The 17,027-nt window shown below is 39.6% G+C and overlaps 1 protein-coding gene across 1 annotated transcript; it reads right to left on the bottom strand.

The window, feature by feature from the left end:
• Positions 1–8,055: 8,055 nt before the first annotated feature.
• On the bottom strand, positions 8,056–16,201 carry Cdx4 (caudal type homeobox 4). The gene is made up of 3 exons (XM_004660929.2): positions 15,700–16,201; positions 9,624–9,769; positions 8,056–8,262 (listed from the first exon to the last, which is right to left on the bottom strand). The coding sequence occupies exons 1-3, from the start codon at positions 16,199–16,201 to the stop codon at positions 8,056–8,058; spliced, it is 855 nt and encodes a 284-aa protein (XP_004660986.2).
• Positions 16,202–17,027: the final 826 nt, after the last annotated feature.

Genomic DNA, 17,027 nt, shown 5'->3' with positions numbered 1-17,027 from the left:
CCAATAGGCTTTGTAATCATGTGCCTTTAACCACTGAGCAATCTCCCCAGCCCTGCTATATTTTTAACAAGTAATTTCAGTAGACATGGTATTCCATCCCCAGGACATGAGTGTGTCCAGATAATCTGTATACTGTTATCTCTCATAGAATGTCTGAGTACCAAATATTATATTGAAATGCTCTATATTTTCTTAATGTGTGTGATATGTTGATGTGTGTGAGGAGGTTGGAAAACAACCTTGGGTGTCATTCCTCAGGAGTTCCATCCATCCTCTTTTGAGACAGGGTGTCTCATTGGTCTGGGGCTTACCAATTATGCTAGACTGGCTACATATGGAGGTCAAGGCATCCACCTTCCTGCACATTCCTGGTGCTGATATTACAGGCACATGTTACCACACCTCGCTTTTTTTTCATGCTTGCAAGGTAAACACTTTACTGACTGAGCTATCTCCTTAGCCCTGAAATACACTTTATACCTCCCACAACATCATTAATAGCATTTTTTTTTTTACTTTCTGTGTTTTTTACAGATTTTTTAAAAAACAATTTATATAATCTTCTAGAAATAGAATCCATAGTCTCCTTGGCAGGAAGGTAGAGATGTTTTGCCTGATAGTTAAGACCCAGTCATCAACAAGCCATGGTTTTAGTTCTTCATGAATCTTCTTTTAAATATTATTTATTTTATCTTTGAGAAAGAGATAGAGAGAAAGAAGAGAAAAAGAGAGATAATGGGCATGCCAGGGCCTTCAACCACCAGAAACAAACTCCAGATGCATATACCACCTTGTGCATCTGGCTTACATGGAGGGGCCTAGAGAATTGAACCTGGATCCTTTGTCTTTGCAGACAAGTGCCTTTACTGCTAAACTGTCTCTCCAGCCCTCTTTATGAATCTTTACCTTAAATTCTGTCCCTTGTTTTCAATAGTAGGGTTTCCCTGGATTATTTTCTTTGAAGATGGCTGAGGTACTGCTGGTACACTGGTACTGCTGCTGACTCTATTTCTAGGTATTTCCTGTTTGTTATTTTGTGTTTTCATTTCAACACTTTTCTGTTGTAGACCACATGTTTTCTTTCCTAGGGCAACTCCTTTCTTCTTTTCCTTGGTATATTGCTCCTGATAGGCTATTTGAAGTTCTTGCTGTTTCTGAGATTAGTGTCCATATATTTCAGTATTCTATTTTCTGGAACACATTCATTGCAATTTTTATTTAATATTTTATTTATTTATTTATTTACTTCAGAGAGAGATAGAGATAAAGAAACAGAGAGAGCCAGAGAGAGAGAGAGAGAGAGAGAGAGGGAATGGTTTCTCTATAAATCTCAATTCAAAATCAAGATGTCAGGCTGGAGATGGTTCAGTGGTTAAGGGCACATGCTTGAAAGGCCTGACAACCTGGGGTTCAATTTCTTTTTCTTTTTCCTTTTTTTTTTTTTTTTAGGTAGGGTTTCACTCTAGGTCCACCTGGAATTCACTATGTAGTTTCAGGCTCACCTCGAACTCATGATGATCCTCCTACCTCTGCCTTCCAAGTGCTGGGATTAAAGGCATGCACTACCATGCCCAGCTCTCAATTTCTTAGTACCTATGTAAAACCAAATGTACAGAGTGGAACATGTATCCAAGGTTCAGTTGCAGTGGTGAGAGGCCCAAGTACATCCATTTCTCTCTCTACTTACAAATAAACAAAATAATTTAAAAAGAACAAAATTAGGATATCAGATGGACCACACATTCCAATTGCTCTAGGAGAAAATTTGTTCCTTGTATCTTTCAGCTCCTGGCGGCTAGGCATTCTTTGGCTTTTGGCCCCACCATTGTAATATTGACCTCCAAAGGTATATTGTTTCTTCTGATACTATTTAACATATCATTCTACCTATATTTGATCAGGATTATGTGATTATCTTTAGGCACCACCCAAGTAATGGGGCATGAGGTCCTTTTTTTGCATGTAGGGTATTGCTCAAAAGTTTTAGGGATTAAGAGGTAGACATATCATTTAAAGGCCATCATTTAGCCCATGAAAGTTCCATTTATACCTACATTTTTGTCCTTAGGCTAGGAAAGTCAGTAGGGGCTGTATTAGAAGACGTGAGGGGAGAAATTTTCTCTGGATGAGATTTAATTTGCTGAGTTATCAGAAATGTGTTCTTAAGCAAAACTCAAGGCAATCTTCCAAAGTCCAAGCAATTTCAGTTTGTTGTTTTTTAGTATTCCTCTTTTCTCATGGGGCTCATTCCTGTTTTCAGGGGCATCTTAATGTTATCCATTTAGAGCAGATTTTAATTATTTGAAGGGAATTAGAGAAATGACTGAAGTGACTTTCTCTTTCAGTGGCATTTGTATTTTAGGCATCCACTGGCTAGAGTTTCAGAGACTGTTCAAATTAAGCTCATGATCCACATTTTCCATGTGGAGATGCTCTGGGGATTAGGAAAGAATAAGTTCTTTGAGACCAAATCTGTCAGCTGTGATGTTATAAGTCTGAATGTGTGTGTTGCAGGGGAATGATTTTTGAGTGAGTGACAGTAAAAGGGAAAATCTATAGGGTCTTCCCAAAAGTCATATGTCAGTTAGAGCTAAAATAGATCCTAAAAATCAAGCCACATCCACAGATTTATTGCTGAAATGACTTTATCCAAGATTACACAGCTATTTAGTTGTAGAATTTGGGAAACCTAGAAACTCCAGATCTAATACCCCAGTTTGGTGTTGTTTGCTTTATTTGGTGTGTGTATGCATGTTCACATGTGTGGATGCACATGTGTGTGGCTATTCATGCATGTATGTACATGCATTTGGAGGCCAGAGGTTGATGTCAGGTGTCTTCTTCCATTACTGTCTACTTTATTTACTGAGCCTCGATCTCTTACTTGAACCCAGAGCTTACCAATTTGGCTAGTTTAGCCTGCCAGTTTGCCTCAGGTATCTCCTGGTTCTGATTCCCAAGTTCTGGGGTTACAATCAAGCCTCCATGTTTGCTTCGCCTTTACATGGGTGCTGAGGATTGGAATTCTAGATCTTACTTATACTTGCACAGTAAGCACTTTACCCACTGAACCATGTCCCCAGCCCCTCAGTATATTTTTAGAATATACCACTAAATACATGCTTTTATTGCAACTTCACAGTATTGTCCCTGAAGGCACATAGTATGGGGCTTCTTTGCTTTGCTGTGTCACTTTTAAGATTTACTGTGCATATACTTGTGCCTACCTTCAAACATATTACCATTATATAAGACACTCAGAGATGATCAATTACTTTTTCTTCCTCAGCTAGTATCTCTTTTTTTTTCCAATTTAAAAGTCCTTTTTAATGTTTTATTTATTTATTTGCAGGCAAAGAGATACAGACAGGCAGATAAAGAGAGACAGAGAGAAAGAGTATGGGCACACCAGGGCCTCCAGCTGCTGCAAACAAACTCCAGACACATGTGTCACTCTGTGCACCTTGCTTACTTGGGTACTGGGGAATTGAACTCATGTCTTTAGGTTTCACAGGCAAGCACCTTAACTGCTGAGGCATCTCTCCAGCCCCTCAGCTAGTGTCTTTAAATATGAATATAAAAATAAACAATCCCTATTTTTGGAACCAAACCTATATTATGTAAGTTAGCTATGTCTACTAACTAAATTCCAGTGATTCCCTACCTTCCTTTTTGTTGTTGTTGTTGTTTTGTTTATATGAGGTAGGGTCTCATTCTAGCCCAGGCTGACCTGGAATTCACTATGTAGTCTCAGGGTGGCCTTTAACTCATAGTGATCCTCCTACCTCTGCCTCCCAAGTGCTGGGATTAAATGCATGTACCACCACACCTGGCTTCCTTCTTTTTTTTATTATCAGAGTTGTAACCACTCTGCTATAATTATTTTATTTACTTATTTTGAGGCAGTATCTCAAGGATCCCAGGCTAGCCTCAAACTTGTAAGTAGTAGGAAAGGATGATCTTGAACTTCTAATCTTCCTCCTTCCATATACCAGGTACTGGGGGATTAGAGGTGTGCATCACCTTGCCCAGTTTATGCAGTACTGTGGATTGAACCCAGGGCTTCATGCATGCTAGGCAAGCACTCTAGCAACTCAGTTATATTGTTAATGCATGCAAGAAATGATATAAAAGAAATGTCATATATTTAAAGTATACATGTTGATGGATTTTAAGTTGAGTATGGTAACACCCATCTATAATCCCAGCACTTCAGAGGTGGAGGCAGGAGGATCAGAAATTCAGGGCCACCTTCTGTCCTCATCTATAGAGTCAGTTTGAGGCCTTCCTGGGATGTATGAGACCCTGTCTCAAAACCAAAGCAAAAACAAGTTGATAGGGTTTGACATATGTATACACACATGAAGCGCTCCAGAATGCTCATTACCTCCTAATGTTCTTCATGTCCTGTTCTAATATATTCCACCCTTCTTCCTGGTACCTCCTTGCTGGCTCCTCTTTCCTGTCTTGACTCAGCTTGGTAATATTACAACATTCCAACCAGAGGAGTGGCCAGGTTTTTGGATCTGAGCCAAGAGTGGAAAAGTTACCTTGGGTCTTGCTTCCTTCTTCATTTGAAAATGAGCCATATTCTCCCAAAGATCATTTTTTAAAGCTATATACACACTCAAATAAGATCAAGGGATGTAAGTAAGGTACTAGGAGATTGGCTAACTGAATAAATTTCAAAAAATATTCTAAAGTTCCCAAATTACTTGAAGACAGAAATATTTTTGAATGAAAACATATTTCTTAAGAAAACATTTATTTTCTATTACAAATGGCATAGATTTGAAAAGAAAGGAAAAGGAAAATATCCCCCATAATCCCAGTTATTGAACACTACTAGCAATTTCATATATTTTCATTCCTGCCTCATTACCACACCTCATAGTCAAAATAAGTTTTCCTTGTTGAAACCTATTTCAAATACAGCCTTTGAGTTTTGGTGTTAATATTTTCTTTGCCTACATACCTTTAGCATGCATTACCATAATGTAGCCATAAAAGTACAGAAAATATGTTTTTTTTCAGAACTCAGAGAAAGAATAAAATTGTCTTCTTAGAGGAAATGGCTACAATATGCTATTGAGAACAAAAGCTCCACTGCTTTGGTTTTATTTGCAGATTCTACAGAATGAGAATCTTTAAAAATAGAGAAATGTTTCTATAGAAACATAGTTTTACAGCAGGAAAGAACAACTAGGTAAATCAACTCTCATAGCCAAAAGCATACTTTTTGAGGGGTGGGTATTAGGAATGAGTAAATCAAGCTCTGAGACTATACAGAAAAATGACTCTCCATTCTCCCTTCACTGGATTGGGAGAACCCATATCAATGCTAATTTTGCATTCAGTGCTCCAGATGGCCTGCCAGGCAGTGACTATGCTATGGTGTACACACCCAAGTCATTTAAGGCAGTGATGTAGAGTACATGCTGTCCTAGGAGATAAGAAACCAAAGCATAGTAACTGGTACAGAACAGATACTTGTCAAAGATTCATTAAATCAGCATATTTGAGTTCTAGTCCTAGATCTTACTCTAACTTTCTGGAAGACCAATAACATGGTAAAGAGAAAGATAATTTAAATTGGCCTTTTTTTTTTTTTTGATTTTTCAAGCTGGGCATGGTGGCGCATGCCTTTAATCCCAGCACTTGGGAGGCAGAGGTAGGAGGATTGCCATGAGTTCGAGGACACCCTGAGACTCCATAGTGAATTCCAGGTCAGCCTGGGCTACAGTGAGACCCTACCTCAAAAAACAAATAAAATCAAATTAAAGTAAAAAATAAAAAGTAAATTGGCCTATTTTTATCACATTTCCCAATATATAAACTTGGGCTATGAGAAGTGAATTAATTTATCAAAGATACATAAGAATTTTTTAAGTTTATAATTTCTTTTTTTTTTTTTTTTTGAGGTAGGGTTTCACTCTAGCCCAGGCTAACCTGGAATTCACTATGTAGTCTCAGAGTGACCTCGAACTCAGGGTGATCCTCCTACCTCTGCCTCCTGAGTGCTGGGATTAAAGGCGTGTGCCACCACATCTGGCTTAAGTTTCTATTTTCTTCAAATGGGGATACCAATTACTGCCTACCTCATGAAGATATATGGCTAAAGAATATCACAAATATTAAGTGCATTGAAAAGTATAAAATAGTACATACCTATTGGGCATTATTAAGATTATTAGTAGGACCTTGGGAGATGGTTGCTCAGGTAAGAGTGGACTTGTGCACACGAATGAGGGTCTGAATGGCAGCACACAGGAGGCAGAGGTAGGATGACCACTCTGAGTTCGAGGCCACCCTGAGACTACATAGTGAATTCTAGGTCAGCCTGAGCTAGAGGGAGACCCTACCTCAAAAAAAAAAAAAATCAGAAAAGAATGTGGGTCTGAGTTTAATGAGTTTAATCATAAGAACTTATGTGAAAAGTTGGGTATGGCCACACATGCCTCTTCCCTCAGTCCTGTGAGGAGCAGAGAATCTCTGGGGCTCACTGGTCAGTCAGAGTGACTGCAAACAGCAACTCTAGATATTTGATATTTTCCTCAAGCCTCTGCATGCATGTGCACAGTGTGAATGCATCTCCATACACATGTGTGTAACACACATACCACAATACAACATACATAAACACACCCACCAAAAAAGCCCAAACTCACGAACTCAGAGGGAAAGAGAACTAGAAAACAGAAGACAGCTTTCTAAGTGACAATAGCCTACTGACTGGTGTTTAGAGCGCTGCAACATCAATGGTATAGCCCATTACCAAATGAACAGGAGCACTTTGAGTTTGGGCCCATCACTACAAACTGAGGAAGATCACTCTATATAGGTAGGGGTTCTCATCAATATTCATAATTACCTTTCTATTTGTTTTTGGAAAGTGACATGTTTGTGCATGCCTCATTTCTCAATCAGTGAAATGGAGTCATTGATATGTTTTTTTTTTTTAATAAGTGTGTTGTGAGGAATATGTTTTCAAGAAGTTGGGTCAAGGTTGAAAACTTTTTCCTTAAATACTTCCAACACTAAATAGCGCAGATGGAGTCATGGAAAATGAATCCTTTTATCTGGGATTTTCATAAGGATAGGGACGATGAATGTTTTATTTTCAACCAAAAGACATGTAATTGTGCACAAAATTCTGATTCTCTTAAGAATGGTGAAATGTATCTTACAAAGAGAAGCTTAGTCTATGGCCACTTGATATATGGACCAAAAACCTAGAACTCAGGTCTTTCTGTTCACTGTAGCCCTTTGCTTTACCCAAACTGTGTTTGCAACCTGTGTGCAACTCTTTGGGAGGGCACAAGGATTTTCAGTGTATTGGAGAGTTGTCTTGCTAATGACTCAACTAAACTTGACTATATTGATTTCATATCATTTCATTGTTTTGAAAAGATTTCAAATTGACACTGCAGGTTAGGCTTTCTTTGGTAAGGTAATTGATGCCAGGCAACTATGATTGGAGGAACAAAATGATCTTTTATTATTTTACTCTTTTTATTAGCTAGGAACAATGGATTGATAATCACTTCTTGTTGAATTTTTAAAGTTATCTTATTAAGAAAGCTGTTAGTTTTTGAAATATACACTTGAAAAGGTATCTAGAGATAGAGAAATTTGTGCTTATCTTACTCCTACCCCCTAAAAATACCATAAAAGAACACACTCAGCATCAAATAAGAAATGCAAGCACACATACACAAACGTGCCTCCAGGCAAAACTATTACAATCTGTTCATAAGCAAGTTTCTGAAATTGTGAACAGAGTTGCAAGACCTTATAGTTGTAGCTTTTAATTAATATAGCTCATCACTAAGCTTGCTGAGTTGCTGACTTATACCAGAATATGCAACAGGAGCTTTCTAGAGATAGTTTCCGAAAGTAAGAATCCTCTGAAATACTTCCAACCCATTTCACAACCACTCGTCTGGAATACTGCCTTACAAGGTATTACATCCTGTTCCAACTTGCCTGCTGACATCTTAGAGATCAAAGAGACACTGCTAAAAGAAGGGCACTTTGCCTTTTTCTGCTTTTCCTTCATTCAGAGACTATAACCTGCTGTATCTCGATAGGTTGAAATCCACGGACAGCAGGTGGAGTGGCAAAAAAAGTGTTAGACAGTTCCCCAGGGCTGATGGAACCAGAGTCACTTTGCACAGAACCTCCACTGTTCTCAAACTGGGAGATTTTCTTTTTGATCATCTTTCTCTCCTTGGCTCTGCGATTCTGAAACCAGATTTTCACCTGAAACAAAAAAAAAAAAACAAAAAAAACTTTGTATTCAATGGTAAAATACATAGCATGTAATTAATATAGTTACTGCTGATATTACAAAGCCCCTTCAACACACATTGCTTCATTTCAGCCTCACAATGACCTTGTAAAGTATGACTACTTAAGTTATAAAAAGAAGCTGTGGCTCAGAGAAGGCAAGTGCCTGGCAAAAAATGAAACTGAGATCAGTCTGGAGTTACCAACTCTGTATGCACAGCTCTCTCTCTCTCTCTCTCTCTCTCTCTCTCTCTCTCTCTCTCTCTCTCTCTCTCTGTGTGTGTGTGTGTGTGTGTGTTGGTTTTGTTGAAGTAGGGTCTCTCTCTAGCCCAGGCTGACCTGGAAGCCACTATGTAGTTTCAAGCTGACTTTGAACTCAAAGCGATCCTCTTATCTCTGCTTCCTGAGTGCTGGGATTAAAAGTGTGTGCCACCACGCCCAGCACAGCTCTTTATATTACACCTCACCCACAACTTCTATTACATAGGTGGAAGTAATGATAGAGGGATAGTTTCTGAGGAGTGCTGATGAAAGAGGGAGATGTAAATAGCAAAGATGACTATAATCTGTCACTAAGAGAAACTTCTGAATACTGAAAGATTAATGACACAGAACTGGGTGAACAAGGACATATCTTGTTGGAGCGCAAAATCAGAGTGCTTTTAATGTGCCTTGGATGAAATACAACCTGTTTGAGATAAGAAAACATATTAGTGGACATTACATTTCTAGAATTATCTGGTTCTAGAGGGTTATTTCTAGACTTAAGAAAAATCATCAGATACTCCTATAATTTCAAAGTCTGAACAAATGGAAACTATTATCTTTCCCATGATTCAACCTTCATCAGGTACCCACAGTAAGCTAAATTTGAGGCAGGCATCATAAGACCACGTACACCAGAGAAGATCAAGTTCAATCTGGTACCTATAGCAGCCCTAGTGTTTGTTCAGTTACCTTTGTAGATTGGTTGATAGTAACCTGATAACTGCCATTGTTCCCAAATCACTACCCACATTGGTTGGCATTACTTGATAAACCAGATCAAGGTTTTGACTTGACTGATCAGCTCTATTGCAATTCTAATCCCTATGCATCTTTATGCTCCATCTCTTGCTTCTAGGCTTATATAATGTCCACCACATTCAATAGTTAATAAATCAATTGACCAAACAAACAAAACTGTGAGGTCAGGTGGGATGAATATGAGTTTAGGAGAGCTTGGAACATGCCATCATCCTCTGTTTTCTGTTCATGCCTGCTTATACTCTCCCAACAAGCCTCAGTGTGTTAATAAGACTATATGGGACATGTTAAGTGTAGTTCTGGAGTACCTGTCTCTCAGAAAGGCCCAGGTTAACTGCCAGCTCTGATTTCCTCCGGATGGTGATGTATCTGTTGCAGTGGAATTCTTTTTCCAGCTCCAGCCTTTGATGATCTGTGTAAACCACACGATACTTTTCCTTTGTCCTGGTTTTCCCTAAAAACGGGGGGGGGGATTGAATTTAATGTTATTTGCTTCTTTGGAGATTATTTTGGATTATTTGGAAACACAGCCACTCTCCTCACTCTCATCTATTACTTTAGACTATGAAGCAAATATATTTTTGAACCAAATATGTCATGTTCATCTCTCCATTACATTCATTATGATATGTGATTATGATTTCTATATCTAGCTGGTATAGATATTATCATTTCTATCTGTCTATCTATCTACCTATTAAACAAATATCTATTTAAAGTTTCTCTTAAAATGATCAGTCATATCACAATCACAGGAATATTGACCTATTATTATACCATAACATTTAAAATGCTTAATCACTTAACTCATGATTTTCATACCCTTCCACTCACAAATAAGAATACCATTGACATAGCAGCAATATTTATTATGAATTACATTTAATGTAGTTTTTCATATTGTATCCCATTAGACATCTTACATATACTATTGAATCATGCAGAAAATGTCCTATTCACATTGTACAGATAAGGGACCTGGGGCTCAGTATAAGTAGGTAATTGAATTTGTGCTAGTGACTGAGGAACACATACCTTTGATTTCCATTTCTGTGTGCTAAATGTTATTCCCACTTTAAATTTATTGGGGAGGGCTGGAGAAATTGCCTAGTGGTTAAGGCACTTGCCTCTGAAGCCTAAGGACCTAGGTTCAATTCCTTAGTACCCACGTAAGCCAGATGCAAGTTGGTGCATATGTCTGGAGTTTGTTTGCAGTGGCTGGAGGCCCTGGGATGCCCAATTGTCTATCTGCCTCTCTCTCTCTCTCTCTCTTTCTCTCTGCCTCTTTCTCACTCAAATAAATAAAAAATAAATAAAATAAACTTATCGGGGAGTATAATGGCCCAAACATGACAAGCTATTCTGGAATCCATCCTCACATTTATAGTTACATATACCAACTAGACAGAATGTGGTCTTTATAGTAATTTGAAAAAAAATTATTTATTACTACTTAGAATAGACATTATTATCAATTGGAAAGAAATGTGGAGGTAGGGTGGGAGTCTCAAGCCATATTTTAATTCCCAAGTAAATAATAAATGAGAGAAGGAGGGGATGTTGACTTAAGTGGAATAAAGTGAGTATTCCATGTCCTTTGAAAGGATATCCAAACATTTGCTTTGTGTTACAACATTTAACTAATTTCTCATGCCCTCCTTTAAATAGAGTTTTATTCCTCCTTTCAAATTTTCCAAAGGTGATTAGGAAGTTTCCCTTTCTTTTCAGTTTCTCTGACCCCCTCCAGGATCTTCCTCCTTCTCTCTATGGCTTTTAGAAACTTCTTCTGATCTTCTTTGGTTGTTTTTGATGTGAGGTTTTGGGGGGGATCTGTAGGACAAAGACTTCTTTAAAGTGGTTCCCTAAACTCCATTGAGGTGTTAAGATGCAGCACAGTCCTAACAAAGGAGCTACATAGCATCAGATCCCATCCTGAACCCTCTTTACATTCAAGAACACCAACCAATTGGTTTGGAATTTACAAGCCCTAAACAAATGTCAGACATCCTTTCATCTCCAGGAAAGGGGGGTGGAAGACATGAATGTTGAAAAAATTTCTAGTCAAGAAATCTATTCTAGGATTAAACTAAATGGCTGAATAATTCATAAGCTAATGAACAGAACAATAATTCTCTTCCTTAAAAATGAAAGATGATAAGCCCTGAGTCCTACCTAGTTAACCTGTGTCAAAGGTTCAAATGTTGAGCTAGTTCTCTGAATTCATACAAAACCAGGAATTTAAGGATCTGGCGTTTTGTGTATTGCAAAGATAACATACATGTTTGATGAAAAAACTAAAACCCAAAACTTAACTTATTTTCAAAACCTCAGATTTTAGAATCAAAATATATCATTGAGGAGATATTTCCTAAAATCCTTCCTGAAAAATAAGGGGCATAGTGTTTAAGTCTAACACGAAGCAAAGCACAGAGGTTAAAATTCAACCTGTGTGTGTCTGTGTTCTCACCTCAGTGAATTAATCAGTAAATATACCTAGACTTCAAGAACTCTGGAAAGGTTGTGGTCCTTCCCCACCCCCATTGGTCATAAATTCCCTTCTTGCAGTTTCTTCAGAGGACAATAAAGTCAATACCAGGCCTCTTTATTTGCCATGAAAATGCTCACCCTTTCCGGCAATATAACTCTTGAAGAAAGGAGGGATGAGGAAGAGCCTAGATGCATATCAAAGCCAAGGAAAGTGTTAAAGAGAGTCTGTAGCCCCAATCTGACAGATAAGGCCTAAAACTCCAAGAAGACAAGGAAATACTACCTGCACAGTTTACAAAGAGAAATAAATTTAAATTTTCTAGCTCTATTCTTGTATTCCTTCCCCAAATGGTTTCTCTTTCCCCCTAGTGTCTCTCCTCTTGAAATGAATGAGGGATATTTGGACACTTTCTGGAAGAGTGTAATGTCCATGTTTCCATATCCAATACCGACAAAGCACTAAAGTACTTTTATTGTTCAAGTTCCCCTCTTTTTCCAGATACAATGACATTTCTCAGGGGGAGGGACTGCCTTTCAGCTGGTATTGTGAGTTAATTTAGAAAAGGAACAATTCTAAGATTTATTCAAGTGCTACTTCCATTCCTCTGTAGTGGGGATTGCCTTACCTCCTTCCCAAAGGCTTGGATAAACCTTACTAGTTCAAGATGGAGATGTAGTTCTTCCTACCATCTGGGAGACACTGCTTTTGCAAAGTTTGCAAGCCAATGTCACCATATTTGATGACTTATTGTCACCTTAAATGAATTTGAATTGGTGTTTAGTAGACCATCTACAATAGTGCAGAAAAGTGTTCTCCAAACCTTGGGGTCATTATAATGATGGCAGTGGGAGAAAAGATGACAAATGTCAATTTTCCTCTGTAGGAGTACTGTGTAATTGACTACACCATGATGTCGTCATATAATGGCACTTCTTCACTACTTTGAGCTAAAATTATATCCAAATTCAGTTTAAAAATGTTTAATGAAGTAAGCAAAGCCAAGGAAGATAATGCATCTCAAGAATTATTAAGCAATCAAGCTTCTGAAGTGTCCTAATTGAATGAAACTCTTTAAGCATGACACTCTCAGTAGTAGTAATATAGTTGAGTGGCTTTGTCAGAATCAATCAAAATTAATCCCTCCTCCTCCCCTTCTTTCCCACCTGAACAAGAAAGCTTACCTCCAGCCCTGCTTATCATACCACCTGTCCAATACTCATACAGATTGAAATTCTGTATAAAAAATGAAAAAAAATCTTTGCTCTGACACACTCACAGTGTATGAAGTGCAATGTTTGAAAATACTTAGTTCTCACAGAAACTTTTAAATAAGATTCTCTTTCACTTTTTAAAAAATGTGTTTGGGATAGACCACTTAGAGAACTACATAGAAATAAAAAATATTTTACTTTTAAATCAGGTTACCTGGAAGACAATCATCTATTGTACAAGTCAATCCTCTTGCTTTCATTAGAATCATATGCTATAATGACCACTATGAAATGGTTTGTTTGCCCGTGTGTGCATGCGCACACATGGACATGTGTGCGTACTTGCTTTGACAAGTATGTTTAAACTATTCTTCAGTAATGGAATGAACTTTTGTTGGCTTGCCTCAATTCAGGGAAGAGTTACTTCCATTTTGTTTTTCATCTATTTCCTCACAGCCATAAACTATGTTGTCTTACAATGCTACAGGATAAAAAAGGAAATTTAGAAGTATTTAACTTATTCATTAATTTAAAGAGCATTTGTTTAACATCTGCTCTATGTGTTAAGCATATAAATTGATACATTGTGGTCCACATCGATCCAGTAGGGTGATAAAATTAATTTTTTTTGTGACTTACTACTTGATATCCATGAAAATACCTTAATGGGTCCATGAATCTCCAGAAAATATTGCTTGTGTGTGTGAGAGATGGTGTGATGCAATACATATTTTCATCATATTTTAAATTTGTTGATTAACAATCTTAGCTACAAGAATATAGCAGAAGGGTGGTTTTAATTTTTTAGATGTTAGTTTATAAGGCATGAAACAAAAGATGAACATAATAAAGGTGCCTCTCTAGAATGGGCTGCCAAGAGTCAAAGGCATTGTAATACTCAAATTCAAACTTCACACACACACACAAAAAAAAACAAAACAAAACTGGAGAGCAAATCTTGTAAAGGTGGCATTGTAAAGTCCGGTTTGAAAGTTTAACAAGTAAAGTTATCTCAGACTAAGGATGCCCCTTTTCAACTTCTCCTAGCAGCAGAATTGCCCAAAGAAAGCGCTGGTTCATAAAAACAAATGCAAGTCAAAGCCTCAAAAAGCAGGGAATCCCATCACACTTTCCCTTATGAGCAGAAAATTCAATTCTTAACATGATTTTTTCTTTTTTCTTTTCATTGTTCTCTTTTCTAAACCCCAGGGCAGTGACATTCCTTTGCTAATGTGTTTGAAAATATAATCCTAGAATGAGCATAGCTACTTCTCTGTCCTTTTTGGGTACACCTTTTGCTGATTATTATGTTTTAGTGAATGGATGTTAATTACGACCCTGAGATTAGATGTAATAACAGCTCTGGTAATGCCCCACCCTAACCACATTTTCTATCTTAACTGTTTGACTCACCCATATATTTTTAAAGATGTAGTTTTACCCCCAAACACCCTAAAGCTAGGCCTGTAAATTCTTAGAAATTAGGGATTTCTACCCTAATAATGTAGTCAACTGGAACTTCCTCCTCGTGGTTCAAAGGCCACTTAATGGTAAAGATTGCTACCTACCAATCCTGCCAACTTGGGTTTTTGGAGGAGGGATAAAATACCGTGCTGTGAACAGGAGTACAATCATTGTAGGCAAATGCTACTGAACTGTTATTGCCTTTGCAGAGGGATGAAGTTGATAGCCAAATTTTACTAATTTCTCTAAGGACAGGGTGTAAGGATTGAATATTTTTTAAAACTTGAATATTTTTTTAAAAGAGATAAAAGAACCATAGATGAAATAAACATACCCTCCCTCTCCCAGTCCGAGGTTAAAGCGTTGCCCCCAACTTGCTCAGCGCCCCCATCCACAGCGCCTCAGCTCACAGCTCCTAGCGATAGCCCACTGGCATAGACTGGGATCATTATGCCTTCACCAGTGTTGTTGCTGTCACAGATTTGCATTCCGTGTCTGCAATTCCTGGACGTCTGCCAGAATAGCGGCGAGGGCTTTAGTCGCTTAGAACTGGGGCTAATGATATCCGTGCGCGTCTGGCAGGTGTGACGCGTGTGTATTGCCTGCCAGCTCAGCGCTGTAGCCACCCCGCCTCAACGCTTCCATTGAGGAAAAGGTCGTTGGAAGACGGCAGTGAGTTTAGTTTAACAACTCGCCAGTAACCAGTTTGGGCGAAGGAACCTATAGCTATGTGAAAAGACCTATGTGAAAAGGCCACTTTGCCTTTGGAGCCTTCGTGCCTAAACTGGCCAACCAAGCACTTTGAATTTACTAGTTGAGCATCACCAACTTTGGGGAACAGCCGGCACATCAGGATGGGGAAAGATATGGACATGGAAATCTGAACATCTGGAAACCATGTCGCGACGCCGCTGCAGTCCTGGTGCCTCATTTCACCTGTTGGGCTTTCATGCGCGTTTTCGCATCTGGGCCAAACTACGATTGGATCCTAGCCATACTCAGACTCACAGGACTGATAAGGAAACGGCAGAAACAAAAACAAATACAACAGCAAAACAGTCCTCTAGGGGAGGGTCAGTCCCAAGTGCTGCATGTAGTGGGCTTTGAGCCTAGGTGCAAACGCAGCTAAACTCTCTTAGGGGAGGAGGAACAGGAGGGCAGGCAGACCAGCAGTAGTGGAGAAGCGAAGGAAGGAACAGTGTATGGGAATGGGTTGCTTACCGGTCACCTGCACCGTCTTGCGCATCCATGCATAGGGGCTGTGGCGGCTCCTGCTGGGAGAACTGGTGTCGCCAGTGCCAGACTCGATGGAGACCAGTGACCCGCTAGCTGGGGCTGGGAGGCTGCCGCTGCTGTTTCCGCCGCCTGTGGGGCCCAGGTTGCTGTAGTCCGGCGAGCCGAAAGCCGCTGAGCTTGAGGTCACGTCGTTCATGGGCACTGTGCCCATTGCACTGGACGGCCCCGGGTAGGCACTCCATTCTTCCCGGGGGGGACTGTAGGGTGAGCTCCAGGCACCTAGTGATGGCCCGTGATGATCCATACTGGGCATTTGAGGATACCCCATGTAGGGCGGGTAAGCAGGAGCCGCTGCGAAGCTGGAGGCTGGCAGCGGACTCCCACCTCCCCCAGAGGTGCCCACTCCAGCGGTGCTGCCTCCTCCGGGGCTCCTGAGAGTGCCTGGGTACATGCCTGCTTCTTTCTCCAAAAGGCAGCTTCCGTACATGGTGGCTTAGGTTAGAAGTTGCTCCCTAAGCCATCCTGAGGTCTCTACAAGGCCCCAACCTGACTGTGAGCCTCAACAGAGAATCAGTGCACAGCAAGGTTCCCTGCTCGCTTGAGACTACTCCATCCCTGGTTTCCTACCCGGACGGTTTCCAGGTGACTGGTCACCCTGGATAGATGGGCCACCGATGACTGGGCTGACGTCAAGGGGCTTCAGCCTTTTACATAGCATTTGCATTCAAATGAAGGGCCATCTCACTTTCACAGGAACCTGTTCATTCTGCTCCCTCTTCCCAAGCTCGTGGGCCTTCAGTCTCATCTTTTTTGATTCTGTCCATCTGGTCCCACAGCATCAGTTTTGCGCTTTTGGAGGCAGGAGTTTCTGCAGTAGTTTTTGACCAGCTCCCTCCAAAATAAGATTGAAACAGAAGCGGAGTAAAGTCCTGGTTTCAACATCACGGCCTCCTTTTCACTGCTCTTCCAGAGCCTAGCCTGTACTCAGGGTCTCTTCTCTGCCCATACTCTCTGGTAAGGGATTGGCACTGGTCTATAATGGCACTGTAAAGGATTTTTCCCTGCCCCCTCTGCTCCAGGAGCGGGGGCTTTGTTTCCCAACTATATATTGAGCATCTACTGTGTGCTACGACCTGTCGCAAGCAATGGGGAATCAGTAGCGAGTAAGAGACAAAGATTACTACTCTGTCTTTCTATGACTACATTTTTATGGATGGTAGGCTGAAATTAACTGGGTGTTTAACAAATATGCACAAATCAAAGAATCAGTTAAAATTAAACAAATTAAAATCTATGAAAAAGGAAAGGGAGAA

This window comes from Jaculus jaculus, chromosome X (assembly GCF_020740685.1).
Source record: "Jaculus jaculus isolate mJacJac1 chromosome X, mJacJac1.mat.Y.cur, whole genome shotgun sequence".
Classification (NCBI taxonomy): domain Eukaryota; kingdom Metazoa; phylum Chordata; class Mammalia; order Rodentia; family Dipodidae; genus Jaculus; species Jaculus jaculus.
The sequence above is the reverse complement of the archived record's forward strand: the minus strand, read 5'-3'. Positions and strand labels throughout refer to the sequence as shown.

Excerpts from the sequence above, each read along its gene's own strand:
- Cdx4 (XM_004660929.2), bottom strand. The coding sequence starts at position 16,201 with ATGTACGGAAGCTGCCTTTTGGAGAAAGAAGCAGGCATGTACCCAGGC. Across the intron at positions 9,770-15,699 it reads CAAGACGGTGCAGGTGACCG|GGAAAACCAGGACAAAGGAA; the intron begins GTAAGCAACCCA and ends CCCCGTTTTTAG. Across the intron at positions 8,263-9,623 it reads TGGGCCTTTCTGAGAGACAG|GTGAAAATCTGGTTTCAGAA; the intron begins GTACTCCAGAAC and ends TTTTTGTTTCAG.